The sequence below is a fragment of the Acanthochromis polyacanthus genome, chromosome 11, assembly GCF_021347895.1.
Source record: "Acanthochromis polyacanthus isolate Apoly-LR-REF ecotype Palm Island chromosome 11, KAUST_Apoly_ChrSc, whole genome shotgun sequence".
In the NCBI taxonomy this organism is placed as follows: Eukaryota; Metazoa; Chordata; class Actinopteri; family Pomacentridae; genus Acanthochromis; species Acanthochromis polyacanthus.
Window position 1 is genome coordinate 31,818,443 of NC_067123.1, and position 22,096 is coordinate 31,840,538.

At 39.3% G+C, this 22,096-nt stretch overlaps 1 protein-coding gene across 3 annotated transcripts in view; it reads left to right on the top strand.

Moving 5' to 3' along the window:
* The window catches only part of adamts18 (ADAM metallopeptidase with thrombospondin type 1 motif, 18), a 202,534-nt gene extending 181,053 nt beyond the window's left edge, over positions 1–21,481 (top strand). For 2 of the 3 annotated variants that reach the window (XM_051955807.1, XM_051955809.1), the window contains 5 exons: positions 8,086–8,280; positions 12,358–12,428; positions 12,607–12,772; positions 16,923–17,121; positions 20,578–21,481. In XM_051955807.1, the coding sequence (XP_051811767.1) occupies positions 8,086–8,280; positions 12,358–12,428; positions 12,607–12,772; positions 16,923–17,121; positions 20,578–20,699 (753 nt within the window). In that variant the 3' untranslated portion in view covers positions 20,700–21,481. The other variant, XM_051955808.1, reaches the window with a different exon arrangement.
* The last annotated feature ends 615 nt before the right edge of the window (positions 21,482–22,096 follow it).

Consider the following 22,096-nt stretch of genomic DNA (forward strand, 5'->3'; position numbering starts at 1 on the left):
CATTATCTGATGCTATGAGAAGGTCATTAGTAACTTTCACTAGAGCTGTTTCTGTGCTATGATGCACTCTGAAGCCTGACTGAAACATTTTAAACAAATTATTCCTTTGTAAGTGTTCACATAATTGATTTGCAACTGTTCTTTCCAGAATTTTAGAGAGAAATGGTAGGTTGGATATCGGTCTATAGTTAGCTAACACACCTGGATCTAAAGTGGGCTTTTTAAGCAAAGGTTTGATGACAGCAACCTTAAAAGCCTGTGGTACATAGCCTGTTACTAGAGAGAGATTAATCAGATCTAACATTGAAGAATTAATTAAAGGTAAAATCTCCTTGAAGAGTCTAGTTGGGATAGGATCTAAAAGACATGTTGATGGTTTGGATGTAGAAACTGTTGAAATTAGTTCAGAGAGACACATAGGAGTGAAGAATTCTATACAAATACAAGGCGTTTTTCCTTTTCACGATCAAAAATGGATATACGAATATACGAATTTTTAAAAAATGCTTTGATTTTCATTTTTTATTTACAAAAACAAAAAATATAATAAGTCAGAGACAGAAACGAAATAAGAACCGTTTTTCATTTTCTGAGACCGGAAGTGGTCATCAGCAAGGGTGGAGCAAGCAGCAAGGGTGGTCAGATTGAATCAGAGCCGAGGACTCTCTGTCCCGCCCACATTTACCGGCTTCTGCTGTTTATGGACGCTGCTACCGCTGCTGCTAACAATGTTAGCTTCCAAAAGTGGAGATAAACTCTACAGGTAAGTGTTAAAGTCAACTTTGTAACTAGTTGCACTCTTCTCTTCTTCTGGACAATATCACATATAAAGCAGTGAAGTTACTGTAAGTTACCATCAGACTGTAACCTCTGATATAAACTTGTTCTAACATCGTGTTTTAAAGTCGTTCTATAAATCTCAATTTATGTTTCCTAACTTTGTATTTACAATGAGGCTAATCCCGGTTAGTCAGTGTTATCTATTAGGTGTAGCTAAGTGTCCTGAAGGTCACAGCTGATCAATCATAATAGATCAGTCATAGGGAAACTGCTGTTTCGAGGCGCAGTTCATTAATGATCAGCAGATAGAAATTAATCTATGTTAATGTTCCTCCACAGAACTCTGATGAATGTTAATCTCTCAGTTCAATGAATGAAGAACAGTTCAGTTCTGAGTTAATATATCTGTTCTTTGCTTCAGACTCTATTTAACAGCTTCTGTTCATACAACAGTGTACGGTCAGATAACTGTGGAGCTCATGTTAACGCTAATGATACATTAGAATAAAATAATAAACTTTATTGTCCATCTAAGGCAGTAAAATACTCTTTGGCCTCAACCAGGAAAACCAACATTTCTATAAGATTAGAAAGTAGGACAAAATACAACACTCTGTTGTGTTTCATTCGTACCCTGATGTGTTCATTCTGATATTTAAAGTTCCAGCAGTTGGACGGAAAGAACCTTGGAGATTTTCTTCTCACTGTTTGTGTCTTTTCCTTCCAGCCTTGGTCTGGATCATTGGGAACATCTGATCTGATGGACTGAGAGCTACAGAGAACATGAACATCCAGCTGTGGTTGTCTGAACAGTCTTCTCTCCATCGCTGTGAGGAAGAGCAGCACTGATGTCCTCCTCATGCTTCCATTAAGAACAATGATGCTGCAGATTAAGCTCCTCTCTTCATAATACTTGTCTTGTGACTGTTCAGTTTTTACACTTCACTGTCAGCAACACATTATTTATTTCATCCATTTATTACGTGTTTACACATCTTTACAGTTCACAATTGTTAAATAATGCAGTTTTTAAATGTGCAATGAAGGAAATAATGAAGCTCTTGAGCTGAATGTGTTGATGTTTTAATGCTGCATATCTGCTATAAATAACATTGTACAGGGTTTCTGCAGATATCAACCAGTCAAATTTAATGCTTTTTAATGCCATTTTTATGCTATACTGTAAAAAATTTAATGCCACGACCATGAACTCAAATTACACGGGTTTGTTTTTTTTGTAAAAGATTATTTTTATATGAAAACCCTACATTTGACTATTTCTGAATCTGGGAACCACCCCTGAACACCAACGGGCTGCAGTCATTCTCTGAAATCCACGTTTTTCAGCCATTTTTGCTGGAATTTGTGTTTCCCCATTTCCCAGCCTGGTCCAGCCTGCCAGCCACTTTAAAAACATGCAGTTTTTAGAAATTGTACCCAACCGGCTGGAACAATTATCTCAATGCTTCGGCATGTTTACGCAGATGCACATACCTGACAAATCGCAGTCTATAAATATATTATTGTCAATTATTTTCTTGAAAACTGCAGAAAGAAATTTTAATGCCACCGAGAATCAAATTTAATGATTTTTAATGCCATTTAAGGCCTTAATTTCTGCAAAATCAACTTAATGACTATTAATGTTCTGCAGAAACCCTGTTGTATTTCTGCTACAGCAGCAGAGATGACGTTAAACGTGATAAATAGAATCTGTGAATACTAAGAACAGAGAATAATAAACTGCTGAAAGAGTTGGTCTGTCCTTCTGTCAGTGAAAGCTAAACAGGAAGTGGTTCACTGAGGATGTCGTCCATTCAGTCTCCTTCACAACCAGATGAGGTTTTCCTTCTGTTGGCTTCACTCAGAAGATCCTCACAGTGAACATGAGACACCTGAGATGAAGAGAGATGTCACAGTATCAGCATCGACAGCAGAGGTTCATTTTAAAGTATCCCTGGAAAGATTTCCTATTTCATATAGTTTTCCAAGCACTGAATGACAGAAAGACCTGTAGTCACTTTAGCTTTAGGAGAGGATTTTATTATCCAGCTTATCTGTGCTGCAGTTTAAATGTATTAACTGTAGTGTTCATCATTATTTTGGACATATTCTGGGAGGTTATTTTTCTAATCTGCACTAAGATGTACTACAACATGTGAATCAGTCATTAAACAATGTTAACGACGAGAGTAGATTTACTGTTTTCTCCAGTTTAACTTCAGAGACTCAGCAGATATTTAGGACTACTGACAACATAGAACCTTAACCTTACTGTTTGAATCACATTTAGGTTTTCTAAACGTTATATTAATGTGAACCAGCGTCTCCACACAGTTTTATTAATTAAATGTACCACATTACACTAACACGACACAGTTCAGCCTTTTCCATGAAACACAATGCAAACATCGTTAGCTTAATGCTACACTAGGTTTAATCAGGCGACGACTGAGCAGCTCGCTCGGTTAGCATCCCTAATTTATATTAAAGCTAATATTTACTGGATCCTAACTCTCTTCTCTTGTCAATACACAAAGAAATAAACTCCACCAACATCTGGACTACATGGCACACATTATATCTGACACGACATTATATCTGACACGAAAGTTGCATATGAAGTGCATTAAAAGCGGCACTGATAAGAAAATAAACATTTAGCCTACTTACCGAACTTTCAGTGTCTGCTGGTAGAATCAGCCGAAGGTAGCAAAATGGTTAAAACAAGCCAACAGGCAGGAAAAGTGTCTGTGGAAAAGGTTCTGCTTCTTCACCGATAAACCACCAGTGACCATATCAGAATTAATCCTCCAGACTGTCAGTCATTCCAGACGAACTGTCAATCAGGTAACCACGCCCCCTTGCGTCGCAAAACTTAATAAATAAAAAAAATCGATATTGATTTATTTTAAGATCGGCCACTTGATCTTTCATTTTGACCATGAAAACAAACAAAAAAAAAAACCATTTATTTACAGTCTATGCACCGTACTCTGTTTGGCTCCACTCTTGCTGATGACCACTTCCGGTTTCAGAAAACGAAAAAACGGACCTTTTTTCGTTTCTGTCTCTTACTTATTTTAGTTTTTGTTTTTGTAAATAAAAAATGAAAATCAAAGCATTTTTTAAAATACGTATATCCATTTTTGATCGTGAAAAGGAAAAACGCCTTGTATTTCAATTTTAATTTTTGCCTTTTAAAAACGAAAATCAAATAACCACTCGTTTTTTGTTTTTCAATACCTGCTTGAGAACGGAAAATCCAATTACCAAAATATACACGGACCATCTTATCACCAGGAACAGGAAGAGATTACAAATATCAACCCAGGCCACATGTCAGTTTGTCATTCATGCAAATGTTTTTAAAAGGCCAAACTAAAATGTTGGAGCACGTTTTATGATGTGAATATGTGGACACTGCATTATAAGCAGTGAGATGGTTTGAAATTTATATTTGTCAGTTTTTCTTACAATTTATGGGTGGTTTTTAAATGTGCTCAACTGTAAAATATTACTTACCACAAATTTTGAGTATTGTATTTACCTCTACTATGAACAATTAAATTACCATTTAAATGTAATTTTACTTCTCTACAACTCAAATGGACACTTTTAAGTGCATGTTTATGTCTGTAGCTAGAATACTTTTTATTATCAGATTGTATTACTTTATATAGACTGCACGTAACAGCTGAAATCAAAATCCACCTTGAATACATGCTTGGATTTTGCTAACTTGTTCACATTCTCAGGAAACTGGATGCTGCTAAACAGAAAAACTGAATCTTCCAATTACACATCAAGAAAAGCAGCTACTGTCTGAATGTGTGACTTGACTTTTGTATTTTCAAGGCTAAAATGAGGAAATAATGAATTAAGTGCAACTGTTTATACAAAAATAACAGTGTGTATCTGTGTTTTACAATGTGTTGAGCCAAACAGCAAAGTTAATGTACATGAATATATGGAAAAATATCTTGAAAAGTGTTTTTACAGCTCTTGAACATGTTTCATGCAAACCTTTTGAGATAAAACAAAAAAAAATATTCTTTTGAAAAATGGTCTAGAATTTTTGTTCTTTTGGCCTGTGAACGAGTGCCACACACATTCCAGGAGACCAGATTTAGTTTATGCATATAGACAGTTTAAATTCAGCCTTGGATGTATATCTATGTGAGCTGCTTACTAATATTGGCATGTCATGAAATAAACTCAGTCTACTGATAATGTTGGATGGATGTATAGCGGGATTTAAATCTATGATGGATCTGGATAAGAAAACTGTAAAACAGTTGAAAAATATGGTTGAATTTCACAAAATTCCAGATTCGTCCCTAATTAAAATAGGTCCTGCAGACAAACTAAACAGCTGAGTATTTCAACGGTGGTTCTAAAATGTCAGTCAAGACCCATACTCAATGATTAAATACTGAGTCATAGGGTTGTCCATAGCTGGTTAGGGTAAGCAGAGAGAGGTGAGGTAGACAAGAAGGTGAACAGAAGGGGGTCAAACATAAAACAGTGAGTTTTCTAAGTAGCCATAGTGAGATTAAATATATATATATATATATATATATATATATATACATATATATTTATATATATATATTAGACCCTCCAGAAAAACGCGGGCAAAAGTTCTTGATTATGCGGGCTAAAATCCTTGATTATGCGAATAAATATGCAGGGTTTTTATACCATTTTATGCGGGGAAATTGCGGAAAGTTGCAAAGTATGCGAATAGTTGTGAAATATGCAAAAATATGCGCGATTCACCTGCCATCTGGCCGCGGAGGGATGTGTCCTCTAATCAGACACTGGGACTGCTGCCGGGCTACTGGACTGACAGCCTGTGCTTTGGGAGGGGGAGAAGCTCACAGCAGCACCTGCTGCTCGTTGAAACTGCAGAATGATCCGAGTTTTCTTGTCAGTCTCCAAAACAGCAGAAAAAGTTGCTAGATTTGTGGCCAGTTGCTTTTGACATAAAAAGTCGCGAGGACGCTTTGGAAAGTCACTAGATTTAGCGAGAAAGTCTCTAAGTTGGCAACACTGGTGCCGCGCTCCGCATCAGCTCGTGCTTCTAGTGTGTGTGTGTGTGTGTGAATGCGCGAACTGATGACGTCAGGCCGGGCGTCACATAAAAACTCACTCATAACTCCATTTATATTGGTTATAGTTTTCTCATTTTATGCGGAAATTGTGAAAAAAGCGGGACCCGCGTATTTCTATTTTTTTTTTCGTGGAAATGTGAGATTCTTGCGGGGATTATGCGGCCTTTCGGGAAATAATTGACCCCCACATAATCAGCGGCATTTTGGTGATTAATGCGGGAATTCATGCGATCGCATAATCGCGTTTTTCTGGAGGGTCTTATATATATATACACAATATATACATTATTTTATAATAATAGACAAAGCTCTTATATTTCACCAGTCCTAATCAGAACAGCCAGGGAGTGGTATTGGGGTCCCGGTACAGTTGGCCATCGATATAAAGTTTATCAACAACCAACGTAGACCATTTACCCTTCTGCCTGTTCTGTCTCAGTATCGGAAATAATACCTTACGCCGCTCGTTGATCTCTCTCGGGAACTGATCGTTCATCCCGAAAGAGGTCCCTTTAAGCTCCCGTCCTTTACTTTTAACTAATTCTTTCTGTTTAAAATGTTCGAATTTAGCAATAATAGGAAGGGGCTTATTGCCTCTACGGGCTCCGAGCCGGTGGACTCGGTGAAAGGAAATATTATTCACCATTTCCTGGGGGATTTTTAATGCCGTTGTCATGAATTTCTTAATTTCTGTCTCCGGATTATCCGTGGTGCTTTCGGAAATACCTGAAAATATTAAATTGTCCCGCATACTACGGGATTGGACATCCAGTACAGTCTCTTTAAGCACTTTATTTTCCTTTTTAATCGTCTCCAACTCGGTTGTAACAGCCGAGAAGGAGGAACCGCACTTTGGCGTTATCAAGTTGGAGCTCACTTACCTGTTGGTAGGCGTTTTCCAAACTTAACTTCAGGTCCCGGATTTCGTCACGGAGAACGCTGAGAACGTCTAGTTTTTTATTTATGGACTCCAGGATATTAACCAGGATGTCCGTGGTAACTAAGTCTTCCATATCAGTCGAAGAATCATTTTTCCTCTTTTTAGACGGACTGTCGCGGTTCGGGTCCTCCATCACGCAGCTGTAAAAATATCCATCAATAAATCGCTCGAGGTCCTCCACGTTGGGTGGTACTCCAAATCCGCAGTTTGAGTAAGAAAATATAAATAAGTAATGCGGTGATTGAATTTAATTTTGTTTAGAAAAAAGAGCTGAGAATAGCAAATTCTACTTCAGCAGCAGGGCGCCGCCTTGTTGTATCCTGAAATCTCACTGGCGGTCTCGCGATAGTCACAGCATAGTCACAGCGTACGTTTGTAAAACGTTGTCAAACGATTAGCTGGTGTGACCTGCACAGCCCAAACCCTCAACTGTCTTCCAGCCATCATTCTTTAGGACACTCATGTTGTGTGTTGGGACTGTTTTGTAACAGCAGTCCGAGTTCAGTCGGCGTTCATGCAGGGACGAGGCCAGTCTCCCTGAAAACATCAATCAAAGCATTCTGACGAGGACAACTAGGATGTGCGTGTACATGCACTGGTGTGTGTGTGTGTGTGTGTGTGTGTGTGTGTGTGTGTGTGTGTGTGTGTGTGTGTGTGTGTGTGTGTGTGTGTGCGCGCGCGCCTTCTGTGTAATAAATTAATGCAGTGTTGTCGGATAGACTGCCCTGACGGCTGTACTCGTCAGTCCCAGTGGAACAGTTTGTCTCAGATGTCCATCTCTGCAGTTCATGTGGAGTTTACAGCAGCATTGTTGGCTAAGGGTGGAGACTTTGATGGGTTGGGGTCACATTCACCCCACAGTTATTGGTTTATTGTATTTAATGATAGGCCATAATGTGCTGCCATCAAAACCAATGATCTTCTGTTTGCTTGTCCACCATATGGTGAATTACGAATGCATAATGCATGCACCAAGGATTTTACCTCTGTTAATTTGCCCTAATGCTTCAGTGTGATGAAAGCTGAAGGTTAAAGCAATCCTAACCTTGCAGTGTGTGTGTGTGTGTGTGTGTGTGTGTGTGTGTGTGTGTGTGTGTGTGTGTGTGTGTGTGCGTGCGCACAAATGATTTAATCTGAATATAGTCAATAAACTTTTGCTTGCTCAGTTATTAATGTCCGGAGGACCATCTATGCATTTGACTTTTGGTCCATAAGAACTTCTTTTACTTTGTCCTTGTGTGCTCTCAGTGCTCTAAGTCCTGTGGTCGTGGACTGAGGAAGCGAAGTGTGTTCTGCCGCAGCACTGATCCAGGGGCCAAAGCTGTAGTGGTGCCTGACAGCATGTGCAGACAGCACTACAGACCCAAAGCCCAGGAGACCTGCATCCAGCGGCGATGCCCTAGGAATGAGAGGGTGCAATGGATCCCCACTCTCTGGGGAGAGGTAAGGACAAAGGAGATATGAAACTTGAGGAAAGTAGAAATAAAGTGAATTTTACGGCGAGAGTCAAAGCAAAGCACTTCAATTTGTGGCCTGTTTAATTGATTTGTGGTGTGAAGGTTTCACTCTAAATGCAGATGTAACTTGAAACATTTCCAGCTAACATATGACTCGCAAATCTACGAAACATCAAAAGTAAACAGCAAGCTTTGATGCTAGTCCCTCAGAATTAAGAATACAACAGACTCTTTCTAGCTCTCCCATTTTTCAAAAACATTTAACAATCATACAGGGAGAAATCCATCACAGAACAGAGAGCAGTTTCACAGCCAGCACTCTCAGTAGACTAGAATGCAACACCCTTCATCTGGAACTACCATTACTGCTCAGCTTCACATCCCCACACTGAGCTTGTTGAAAATGGTACAATCAAAAAACACGAACTGAACTGGGAGGAGAGGTGGCAGGTTGGGAAAAATGAAAAACTGTCTGTTCGTCTGTGGTTTTTGTGACTTGAGCAAGATGAAAATGCAGATTAAAGCAGCTGCATTTAAAAAAGTGTTCATCTTTTAGGCAGTTACATTGGAAGATGTTTGCATTCTATCTAGTAGTCCTATAGTGATACGCCATGCTGGGTTGAGTTAAAAGTCAATTTAAACTGGTCTGGTCTGAAGCTGTAAATGTGCTGCTGGTTTGCAAGACTGGAATGTTCTTATTTAAAGTTTTCTTATTTACTGAACCTTGTGAAACAGCATTTCTGGGTTTTTTTGCAGTATATAGGTGTACCAGCTGGTGATTACTTTTAGGGCTGCAGCTATCAATTATTTTAGTAATTGAGTATTCTATCGATTATTCTGGCGATTAATTGAGTAATCAGATTCCATGTTAGGCACGCGTCAAAAGTGGAAGTGAGCGTGCTGAGCAACAGAAATAACCATCCTGGTGGAACACGGGTGAACATCTGAGGTGTATTTTACATATATAGTATAGTACAGATGTATTGTACATATATAGTATAGTACTGATGCATTCTACTAAAACTCAAAGCCATGGGAACCTCACATGTATTTAGTTGCTGATGCAGAAATCACATATATATGTTTTTATGCTTGGTCTGTTTAAACTGCTGGTACTGCAGCTGACAGAACACAAATAAGAAAACTGATTAATTTATTAGTATTTATTACAGAGAATATTCAATCAGTAACATTAGTTTCACTTTGATTTGGCCACAAATTAAAATGATTTCCTTCATTATGAGACAGTATCAGACCTACATGCACTTCATGTATCATATATGAAGTTTAATAGTTTTATTGTGCAGCTGTTTGTTAGAAATAATCATTTGCATTAATTGGTAAAATAAATACATTTCACACATTTAGCAGTTTTCTACCAGCATTCCTGTTATACATAATTAAAATAATAATTACATAATTTCCAGTAGCAGCTTTTTACTGTCATAAATTTTTATGTTCCTCGTTGTTCTCCATTAAAACAACCTGTTGACTGAAGCAGCAGAACACTATGTCATTTTGTGGAGAAAATGAGTCAAATGATGCATTAAATGCTCCTGTTAGTGTGGACAATTTTGAAGCAGGAAGTCTGAGTTGACAAAGAAAGTTGAAAACCACCTCCCTACCTGGACACTGACTGAGGTTTTAGTTTTTGTCAACTCACACAAAAAAGTCTGACTTTGTTAAACTGCCTTCATAGTTCAGCCTCTGATCTGATAACAACATCCATCCTTTCTCTATACACCGCTTTATCCTCACTAGGGTCACAAGGATAGGCTGGAGCCTATCCCAGCTGACTTGGGCGAAGGCAGGGGACGCCCTGGACAGGTCGCCAGTCTGTCGCAGGGCTACATATACAGACAAGCATTCAGTCTTGCATTCACACCTACGGACAATTTAGAGTAATCAATTAACCTCAGCATATTTTTGGACTGTGGGAGGAAGCCGGAGTGCCTGGAGAAAACCCACGCAAGCACAGGGAAAACATGCAAACTCTATGCAGGAAGATTCCTGGAAAGCCGGGACACGATCCAGGGATATTCTCGCTGTAAGGCGAAAGTGCTCATCACTGCCCCACTGTGCAGCCCCCTGATAACACCATAAACACTAGAAAAGCTACACCAGTTAAAATAGACGCGTCCAGTCAGATTTAAAATCCTCTTCTAATTTATTGATTATAGATCAGGGTCCATATCGGAGGTAGCCTAGCCACGCTAGACCCAGGTCTGAAGATGCAAGGGTCTAGGAACTCTTGACAGGGAGGGAGGCGGGCTAAAAGGTTGTCCTTCAAATCACTCTGCAGCAATTGGGTAGGTATACAATCAATCAGCACAACGAATAGGCTGACGTAGTTCCTAGAGCGCCGGAAATCAGAGGATGCGGGAGTTCGGTGAAGCCTTATTTATACAGTCAATGGGTGAAGCTCAAGTATATTACAGACATGTTAACAGAAAGATTATTCAGAGTTGGTGCTAATGGAGCTCAACGACTGTTGTATATTGTGCGCAGCCATCTTCTTGTCTATCCTTGTTTCTATGGTTGTTTCCGGTTGTTTCTGTCAGAATCGTCGCGCCTCTGTCGTCACTTAGTTACACCCGCCTTCTGACTCCACACTTCATGGTGATTCGTCGGCCATTTTTAGTAGCATCCAACCTCGAGGTTTACCGAGGGCAACTAGACCGACCCTGGCAGAGAATTAAATTCATTGCTGTGGGTTGTCTAGTGCGGCTAGGCTATATAGGAGGAAGTCTGGGTTCGGACTCGGACCACTGTCAGCCAGTTAGTGACCTGGGGTCTAGAATGTGGAGGATTAAAAAGAAGCCCTGATTCAGAGAATTTTGCCTTGAGGAATTTTAGTAACCGAATTACTCGAATAACTCGAGGAATCGTTTCAGCCCTAGGTACTTTTGTTCTGCCTGATCATGCTTAAATACAACTGATCCAGTTTCCATAAAGCATCATTGAGTTCACTGTCCCTTTAAAAACCTTCGGTCCAGCCCTGGTTTGATGCTGAGAAAGAACTAAATTCCTCAGAATAACTATTTCCCTTGTGACACTTTCACTTTGTTTAGATTCGATGTTTCCCACTGTAACAGTGCTAATTTGAGAGTAAAATTTTGTTGAAAAATTGAGAAACCTGAATATTTATAACAGATTACTTGTGGCTACAAGCTGATTGTCTTTAACAAGCCTCTAAAGAGTTGATCCAAGGAACATAAGGGAGTCTGATCTTTGTACAGAGGAGTTAACATGGTTAATGCCACTGATCTAGCTCATTTGGATTGTTGGCCCAGAAACAGAGCAGAGTTTTAAATATTTCTTATATATTTGATACTTCAGAACATCTTTTGTTTTATAAATCCTCAAATTTCCTGATTTCAGTTTGAGGTTTACATGAAAATTTGGTAGATTTTTCATGTGATCACAGACTTTTGCAACCCACTGTGTCTTTTACACTAAAAAAAAGTGCATTGCTTTCCCCTCCAGTGTGGTCACTTCACTCCTGGGATTATGAAAAGCACGTTGCTAACAAATGGTATATTAGACAGTATATTGCACTGAAGATTTACCTATGATTTCCACAATGTGCTGTCTATCCAAAGCTTATTAACTCCCTAAAAACATGGAAGTGTTGCATCCATTTTTGAAGAATTGTTATATACCTGGGAAGTATAAATACTAGTTCAGATAACATTAAATTTAGCCCTTGTGCCAGAAATGAGTGAATTCGTACCTGCCTTGCTGCTGTCCACGTTGTTCTCATTAATATTAAGTGCAGGGGTTTGATTGAGAGAAGTGGAGAGTACATGCTTCATGTTGCTGAATATGAAATGAAAAGGGTCAGTGTAAGGGTCAAAGCAATAGATAAAACACAGTGAAGACACATACACACTCTACTCATCATATACAATGGCTGAACAATACTCAGTAAAGCATTTTGGCCCTGTTACTTCAACTATTAGTGAGCTTGTGGTGTCTTCTACTAAAAGAATCCTCCTTCATTTACACTCACTCACAGAGTTCATTTTCAAAAGTTGTCCCTCCTGCCTGCACTCTGTTTCAGTGTTCCAAATCTTGTGGCTCTGGCATCCAGAAGAGAGAGCTTCGCTGTGGGGAGAAAGACTCACAGGGAGGGTATGTGTCTGCAACTACACATCAAGACATCCTTCACACTTTAATAGCTCTGCACACATGCTTGAGACCCCACTGTGGCATCTGTGGTATTCTCTGAGTCAGAATTTCAATGTTTTAAAAATGGGAAGCTCTGTTAGAACAGACATTTTGAACAGAAAGCCTGTCCTCTCTCATACAGGTATGTGGAGTTCTCCATACGGAGGTGCAGGAATATAGCCAAACCTTTAGTGGATCTTCAGCAGGGCTGCAATCGAGGTCTGTGTCCAGAGCTCCCTCGGGTGGTCCCTGGCAGAGCCACCTCCAGCGCTGTGGTCTTAGGCTGGTACACGTCTCCTTGGCAGCAGGTGCATTTGCTAAATGCTTAGATCCAAAACTGTCAACATGAGAGACTTTAGTGTTACATATGCATTCCAGCTGAAAGTCCTCCATTTTGAAGCTTTTCTCCCACATTTGACAACCAGTGATTACAAGTGGGATGTGTTCAAATCGTACTGCCAAAAGCTGCAAAGTGTCAATTTTTGTAACTTTGTTCAAAATCAGGTCAGAAAGGAGTGGGATGTGGGGATTATGGTGTACTACTTGCTACTAGCAAAAACATCTTACTATGTAAACAGTAGCTTCTAAACTACTGATCCCATCCAGACTGACACAGGTTTAATCCATGTCAGGGGTCTACCTCTGTGTGTTAACTCGTGTCAGCCAGCCCTCCACCAGGATTGGACGTGGGTTGATTTTTGAATAAATGGGGTCCTTGATGAAGGCTGCCATACAGGGATCAGATTGTTGGTGCTGAGATGTGTGCGAGGTTGGCATAAACACCTACTTCAAATGCACCGCTCACCTCAGCTCCACACTTCACTCACAATCTTATTATCTTTTGCATGGTTGTCACTGTAAATAAGAACTTGTTTTTAATGACTTTCCAGGTTAACCGTTTGAACCCCAAAACCCACAAGTAGGTTTCAAAGGTTGTCTTTCCATCATGTATCAGAAACAGTAAAAAATCAGAAAAGATCCTTGGATTTTCTGGTTCCTTTGGGAAAATTCACCAAATCTAACCTTAAAATTACAACATTTCAACAAAATTACATTATTCTAGAGATCTAATTTCAAAAGGTACCCAGAATAAATAATTAGCGCCAGAACCAGTGAAAGAATTTTAAAAACCTGCTCCATGGTGCAGCTGATAAGCCATGTTTGATTAAGCTTCAACCAACAGTCTGTGACAAGTATTCTGCTGTTTACACAGACTCATGTATTGAAGCAAATAAAAAATCATAAGTAAAAGTACTAAACTTCTTTCTGTATGTAGAGTCACCATTTCCCCAGTAACATCTTTGGACGCTTTGGAAAATGTTGGTGACATTTTTTGTAAAATTATTAAGTAAAGAAATTGTGTTCGGTGTAGCACTTAATATTAGAGAGTGAAATCAGGCCAAAGTGAGTAAGAATGTCACAGGAGCAAAAGAAAAGAAAAGAAAAGCCCAGAAACTGCATGAATTTCAATCAATCAATCTTTATTTATAAAGCCCTTTTCATGCCAGGGAGCAGCTCAAAGTGCTTTACATAAAAACAATACAACAATTAAAAGCACTTAGTACAAGAGATATAAAAACAAACACGCACGCACATACACATAAACACACACTCACACAAACTTTGGGAATTAAGAACACTAGAGGAAACGCTATCTCACACAGTGGGGAAACACCAGAGAATAAGGAACAGATTAAGATGGAAAAAATAGGATATATAAATAAAAGCAATACAAAATTAAGATAAATAAATAAAAGGATATATAAATAAAAGCAATAAGAGCAATAAAAATTAAGATAAATAAATACAAGGAATAAAAGACTTCAGACCGGACTGAAGCCGACGTAATAAAGTAAAAACACGATAAATAAAATAACACAAGTAGCTAAAACCAGACTTAAAGGTTAAAATAGTAAACAAATAAATAAATATAGTTTAGTCAAAAGCCAAGCTAAAAAGGTAGGTCTTGAGTTTGCTTTTAAAAATGTCCACATTCTCTGTTTTCCTCAGGTCCTCAGGCAGACTGTTCCACAAGCGTGGGCCGTAATGGCAGAAAGAGGCCTCACCATATGTTTTGGTTAAAACATGAGGAACAGTTAGAAGAGCGCTGCCTGAAGACCTGAGGGTTCTAAAAGGCACATATTTCAAAAGCAGATCAGATAAATAATTTGGACCAAGACCAGTAAAAGCTTTAAAAACCATTAAAAGAATCTTAAAATCGATTCTGAAGCAGACAGGTAACCAGTGCAAGACTTTAAAATTGGTGTAATGTGTGCTGTCTTTCTGGTCCTCGTCAAAACCTGTGCAGCTGAGTTCTGAAGATGCTGTAGTGGGACAATACTTTCAGAGGGTTAAATTTAAGAAAACTGCATTTTTGACTTATTAGCAGCAATACTTGGAGTAGTGCTTCATAGGGTGGTCACATTCAGAATATTTACCCAAATATATACTACACTACTGGTCAAAAGTTTTAGAACACCCCAATTTTTCCATTTTTTTTAAAAATGGAAAGTATGCATGTTAGTGTCTCATTGTACTCTGAAATGAAAGCATTGAACAAATAAAAAAAAATAAGTTAGAAACTAGAAGTTTTGCCAAACTTGGACCGCCCGGCGACCAAGATGACCCCTGTGACCTTGAAAATGAGGTCAGGGTCACCAAATGCGAACTTGACCTGTGTCTTATTATGGTACATCTGTGTATCAAATATGGTGAGGCTACATCAATATTTTATGGAGTTATCGCGCGGAAACCAAAGTGTTACAGACAAACACGCAAGCAAGCAAGACCATGCAGGTGAAAACAATACCTTCCGGCAAACGCAGTTTTGCCGGGCGGTAAAAAGTCAATTTAGAAACCAAAATGTATTCTAAACTTTTTTACTATGACCAATGTTAAGCTGTGCTTGAAGCTGTTTCCCTGTGAGCCGCCTATCACCAAGCTGTTGACTCTCAGAAACTTGTCTTCTGATTCTGTTGTGGCTTTAAGTCTTCCAGACCACTTCCTGTCAGAGTTTGCTCAGTTTCTGAGTGCCTTTTGATTGTGAGGAAAACTGTGCTCACTGATACCTTGACTTTCTTCACTATTTCTCTGTAGGAAAGTCATACATTTTTAAGTGTTATGATGGTCTGTCTCTCTTTTCTATTTTTAATCGCCTTTTCCTCGCCATTTTTATAGGAACACAACACTTTCTGTGGTACAACACTGTTCAAATAATGCTCTCGAGGATATAGTGCCACGGTGTGTTCCAACACTACCTATATGCAGACAGAGGGGATTGTAAGTAATCAAGAAAAGTTAGGACACCTGTAGGATATGGTAGCGCCATCTTTCATGGCTTCATCAACTTTCATGGCTGCAGAACAGCTTTACGTTGTTAACCCATTTCTTGTTCCTTGAAAAAAGCCTTTTTGTATAATTTTAAAACATACATTATTTTTTTCAGTTTTGGGTAACCTTATCTTTAAAAAAAAAAAAAAACTTCTGGCAGTTCACCACTTACCTTTGTAGCATTTCAAGCTATTCATTGGACTACTTGAATTTCAAAAAACTGGAAAAATCGGGGCGTTCTAAGACTTTTGACCAGTAGTGTACATGGTTGCTTGGAGCAGCTCTACATTGTCAACTTTATCCAGGATGTTCGTTCAGGGTAAACATTCCCCTGAGTAGCAGCTGGTTGAACAGAGACACACACAGAAATACAGTAGTATATTGCCGATTTGATTGTTGTCCACTATGGCACGACTGGGTCCAACACAGGTCTGTCAAAGTGGTACAAAAAAGTTTACGGAAAAAGGATTCACAACATTTATTTTCCAGCTCCCCATCTCTGACAAAGAAGGTAACATTATGTCTCGGCCAGAACTCTTATCACTACAAGACAGGAGACCATGAGTGGCTCCACTGCTCCAGTATCTCTGTTTCTGACAAACCTCAGAGACAGACTGTACAGCGTAGGTTCTGTAAGCTCACAGATGCAGCGTAGTTCTTAGCCAACAGTGGAACAGTGCTTATGTGGAATGGGCCTCAGATGAAATGAGAAAGTTCCACTCACTTTCAGCCTTTTGGGGGAAGGTTCTGTAGGCTATGTGTTACATCATCTATTATGCAAAAAGTCTTAAGGGCAACCTCTTATTGCTCGATGTCTTATTCTGCTTGATCTCCAGCTTGTGATCCCTGTATGTTTCCACTAGAGAAGATATCTCCTGACAGTTTTCCAGAGGGCGAGTACATGCTAGTTGGGATGTTTGTTTTCTTCATCTGTTCTTTGTCTCTGCATAGACTTTTCCTCCATCCTTTTCCCTTCCTCTTCTGCTCCCTTTATGACAACTGTTTTACTCCATGCACTTCCAACTTTCATCTCCTTCTCCTATTTATGTCTCTGTGCTCCCTCTTCTCCTTTGCATCCTGCCTGTCTTTTTTATTCTGTCTTTCTGCTGTTTCCCTCCTTTCTCTCAGTGCTCTGTGTCCTGTGGTGGAGGGGTCCAGACTCGATCCATCCAGTGTCTCAAACAAGGTCGCCCTGCAGCTGGCTGCCTGCCCCACCAGAGGCCTGTCACTTCTAGAGCATGTAACACACACTTTTGCCCTGCTGCTCCCCCTCCTCCGGGACAACGCCCCGGCAGCCAGGTCACAGCTGCTGGACCATCATTGAAAGGTAAATTCTTTTGAGGAGAAAAGAAAAATTTATCCAGTTTTATTTCAGTATAACTATAAAACACCACAGTTGAGTGGAGTGTGAGATTTCTGCTTTAATTCAAGAGTTCCTGTCAAAGACAAGCACCTCATGTTGGCACAGATGTGATCCTTTGCTGTGCATTTGCAGATCTTAGCATGCTCAAACATCAAACTAAGATGATCAACAGATTAGGATGTAGTATACTCATATACAAAACCATTCAAACCAACTGTAGCATGCTAACACAATGGCTTGAAGTAGTAAACACAGTCATTATAAATACAGCATGTTATCATTTCCAGCATATTAGCATGCCAACATGATCAACTGAAAGACAATACAATTGTGTTTTGTGGATTTGGTATAAACGGCCATAGTTTCTGGTGCTACTTTTCTTTTTTCATTTTGTATCATCATAATAAATATCTTTGGGGTTTAGACAATTGGTCAACCATCATAAAGTGACTGTCTATAGTGCAGGAAAGCCTCGGTTCATTTTCCTCATCTGTAAATCACTCAGAAGTCTTGTTGTCACTTCTGTCCAGACACTCACTCTGGACCAACATGTAAGGGTATGGGTGTGATTTGTCCATGCTTTTTCCAGCAGAGGAATATTGTTAAGCTCAGGTCTACTGCGTGTCATGCTGAGATGGATACGTTCTGCATGGATCGTTTGCAAATGGTCCAGAATTCGGCTGCAGAGCTTTCAACAAAGTCTTCAAAGAGGTTTCCTGTAACTCCATTCATGACCTCTTCACAATGATGCCCCATCTAATTTCAAATTCAGTTCATTCACGATTACTGTTAGAGCTCTGCATTCAATATCTACTGCACCTGTATGTCACCAGTAGGTCTCTGAGGTCTTGAGATTAGAGTTGGTATTCCTCAAACCAGAATCAGAACTGCAGACGACTGGCTTTGAAGTGGTGGCACCTAAACTTTGGAACTCTCTGCCACTGAACTTGGACAGCGGATCATCTTGAAAAGCAGCTGAATCTTTTAAATGGGTTGGGATTTCTCTTCTTTGTAAGTTTGAATAGGGTTGTGGGATGTGGGTTGTTCGATATCTTTCCATCTAGCAACATAATCTACATTGCACCAATAGATAAGTGGTCGCAGTTGGGCTGCATGAAAATATTCTTTTAGCTTTGGAAGTGCCATTCCTCCTTTTTCTTTGAGTAGCTGAAGAGTGGTATAGCGCACCCTGGGTCTTTTGCCTTCCCATATGAATCTAGAAATTAGTTTGTCCCACTTATGGAATTTTGCTTGTGGTATATTCACTGGAAGTGAAAGGAACAAGTACAATAGGCATGGTAAGATGTTCATTTTCACTGTGTTAATTCTGTCTGTTAACTCAATTGGGTACGTAGACCATCTATCTAGATCTTTTCCTTTATTGGCATCAATATTGCAGTAATTACTATCATATAATTTAGATAAGTTCTTAGTTATGTTTACACCCAAATATTTAAGTGACGTTGCATTCCAATTTAGTTTTAGTTCTTTAAGTTTTTGATTTGGTGAGCAATTAAATAAGAGGATTTGGGTTTTAGATATATTAAGTTTGTAGCCTGAATATATGCCGAATTGTTTTAGAATTTGCATGAGTGGCAAAAAAGAATTTACTGGATCTTTTAAGTAGAATAAAACATCATCAACAAAGACTGATTATGTGTTTTTGTTTATTGATTTCTATTCCTGTTATAGAGGTGCCCTGTCTAATTAATTGAGCCAGTGGTTCAATATATAGGGCACACAAAGTAGGACTTAGACAGCAGCCCTGTCTGGTTGCTCTCTCTAATAAAAATCTTTTGGAAAGGGAGCCATTGATTTTTATTCTAGCTGAGAGTTTATCATAGATTTACTTAATACACTAAATTGATTTTTTATCAAAATCAAATTTTTCTAGAGTTAGGTGTAGAAATTTCCAATTGACTTGATCGAAGGCCTTTTCGGCATCCAAACTAATTAGTGCTACTGGCAGATTTCTTTTGTTTATATATTCTGTATAACATGTAGTGTCCTTGAATGAATGAATCAGGAATGCAGCAATTTACTTCAACAACATTTATGTATTTTCTCTGTGCCTTTGCATGAAACTTTGGGACCTTACAAAAAATAAAGTTTACTGTAAATTAAAAAAATGCAGAATCTCAGAATTCAGGAGGCACAATAGAAATCAAGAGATAAAAGTCAAAAACCAACAACACATGTATACTGTAACAATCACACCCTGGCATCTGCATTTGGCCACGTTTCCATCCACGTCACATCTGATGTCTTCTCTAGGGCTGCAGCTAACGAAGCCTCGAGTAATCGCCTGAGCATGAAACAGCATCAAAAGCAGAAGTGAGCGCGCAATGCAACAGAAATCACCATCCGACTGGAGCGCGGAACACCGACGGACATCAGTGCATATATTATGTATGCACGATGCAGCGCGGATGTACGCGTTTAGATACAGCTGTATAGTAAACGCTGACATCCGTGTTTACGATAGATCGCGGATGTCCGCGCTGCATCATGCATACATAATACATGCACAATGCAGCGCTGATGTCCGTCCGTGTTCCGCGCTCCGGTCGGATGGTGATTTCTGTTGCATTGCACGCTCACTTCCGCTTTTGATGCCGTTTCATGCTCAGACGATTATTCGAGGCTTTGTTAGCTGCAGCCCTACTTCTCTTGCGATGCATTGTGGGTAGAACCTTTTTGAGTGTCTTCTTCTATATAGTTTCTGATGAGGTGAAACACAGATCACTTGAATCAGTTTTCAGCTGACAACTACACTCAGCTGTGTTTGGAATTACATAATTTTTTAAAATTTATTTTTATTGTCAATACTTTGATATAATTTTCAACAGATTGTGGCTGCAGCAGAAATTCCTCATGTTTTTCCCCATCATTCTGTTTTGATTGTGGTTTTAACAGTTTTGAACAAAGTGTGTTAGCATTTGAAAAATGTGCTGTACATTGAGGCCAAACACAGATCACCTGAATCGGTTTTCAGCTGACAACTACACGCATCTGTGTTTGGAATTAGATAATCTTTTTATTTATTTTTATTGTCAATATTTTGATATGATTTTCCATAGATTTCAATGTGGCTGCAGCAGAACTTCTTCATGTTTTTCCCCATTATTCTGTTTTGTGTGTGTGTGTGTGTGTGTGTGTGTGTGTGTGTGTGTGTGTGTGTGTGTGTGTGTGTGTGTGTGTGTGTGTGTGTGTGTGTATTGGTGACTATGTTGGGTTTTTTTGTTTCGTTTTGTAGGGGGAGTGGGGGTTGAGTATGGGGTGGGAGATATGATTGTTTTCTTTTTTGTCACTACTAATCTGTTAATAAAAATAATAATTTTAAAAAAACAATCAGATTAAACAGTAGTCAGTGGCTGCAGCCAGTTTGACCTGTCTCTTATCTTTTTGTTTCATCTGCAGCTGAACACTGTGTGGACCACTTCAGCTGGTGCCACTTGGTTCCCCAACATGGTGTTTGTAACCACAAGTTCTATGGACAGCAGTGCTGCAAGTCCTGCTCCAGTAAAAAGTCAGAGATTTGACACTTCTGAGTCTGTGGCATCCAGCCTCGAAGAGAAGTACCACCCACAGAGGCCGCTTGTGGTCGACTACCTACTACAAACAGACCTGCACTCATCAGTGTGTGTTTTCTTCCCAGAGTACTTGACTAAAGGCATTTTGTAAAGAAATAAAAGAGAGAACACATAGGCTCTCCAAAAGAAGGCACCATGGCTGCTGATGCTCTTCTGCCAAAGTGGTTTCATCAGGTCACTGATCACATTGGACCTGGAAAGACAGTGAAAATCACATTTGAAGACCTGTTGATGTAATATACATGTTGTCATTTTGTTGAGTATTTTCCCTTTGAAACCTCTGATACTAGAAAGCAATCAGGACAACAGGAAAGGACAATAGTGTTTTTAGCTTGCTTACATGTTGTATATTTAAAGGCGTCTAGTTTCATATGCCTTTATTTAAGTTATTATGGGTCATAATATATGATTTTACATTTTGTCAGGTGTACAGTGGATCTGTGACATGTTATTTCTGTGTTTGGATGTACCACAGGTGTGTGCCAGTCACCCTTAGATCCATGTTATGAGATTTTATTTGAGGTGTTAGTAATCAGTGATCTGCACCTGTCCTTCACATGTTATCTGCTTGTTCATGTTTACTACTGCTGGATACACCAGAACACATTTTTCGTGTGCATTCTATTCTTGGTAATGCTATGAAAACATTTGATATGAAACATTTTTTCAGTTCCGTTGTACGTGGTCATTTTTATCTTTCCTGTATTGCTATGGTAAATAACTTAAACATCTCTCTCTGTCGTTCTCTTCTTTCTCACATTCTCTGTCGATTACCGCCCACAATAAGGTGAATATTGAGCGAGGCTGTCTGCAGGCCTGGGGGAGAGGAGAAGTGGTGAAGAGGGAGAGAAAAGCATGATTGCTGGGTGAGCGTGGGTGCAGTCTAAATAGGAAGAGGTTTTGCTTGTTGAGAGAGAACAGTGTAGGTGTGCTCACCACAGATGTCTGGTCAAAATAAAGAGAAGTGGACAGGTGTAGCCTCACATAAGTGATGGTACACTTTTGTCAGCTTGGTGTTGATCGTCTTACAGCAAAAAATAGTTTGAGTGCTTTACTCATAGAAGCAAACGTGTCCTGCACGCTGATCAAAAAAGAAATCAAGATAATTTGACATTATTCTTCTCACCTTGAACCATGGCACTTTTACTCAGTGAGCACTGAATGGTTTACAGGACAAAACATCTGGATATCAAAAATTTTTTACAGATGAATGTACTTCAGTGTGATGCAGTTGACATTGGAATGCAATCACTGAGGTGCTTATGGAAAAGGTTATATTTAAGCATCACTATTACCTTTTCTTTATATTCAACCTGCTTTCATGCAGAATGAACAGTAGATAGGGT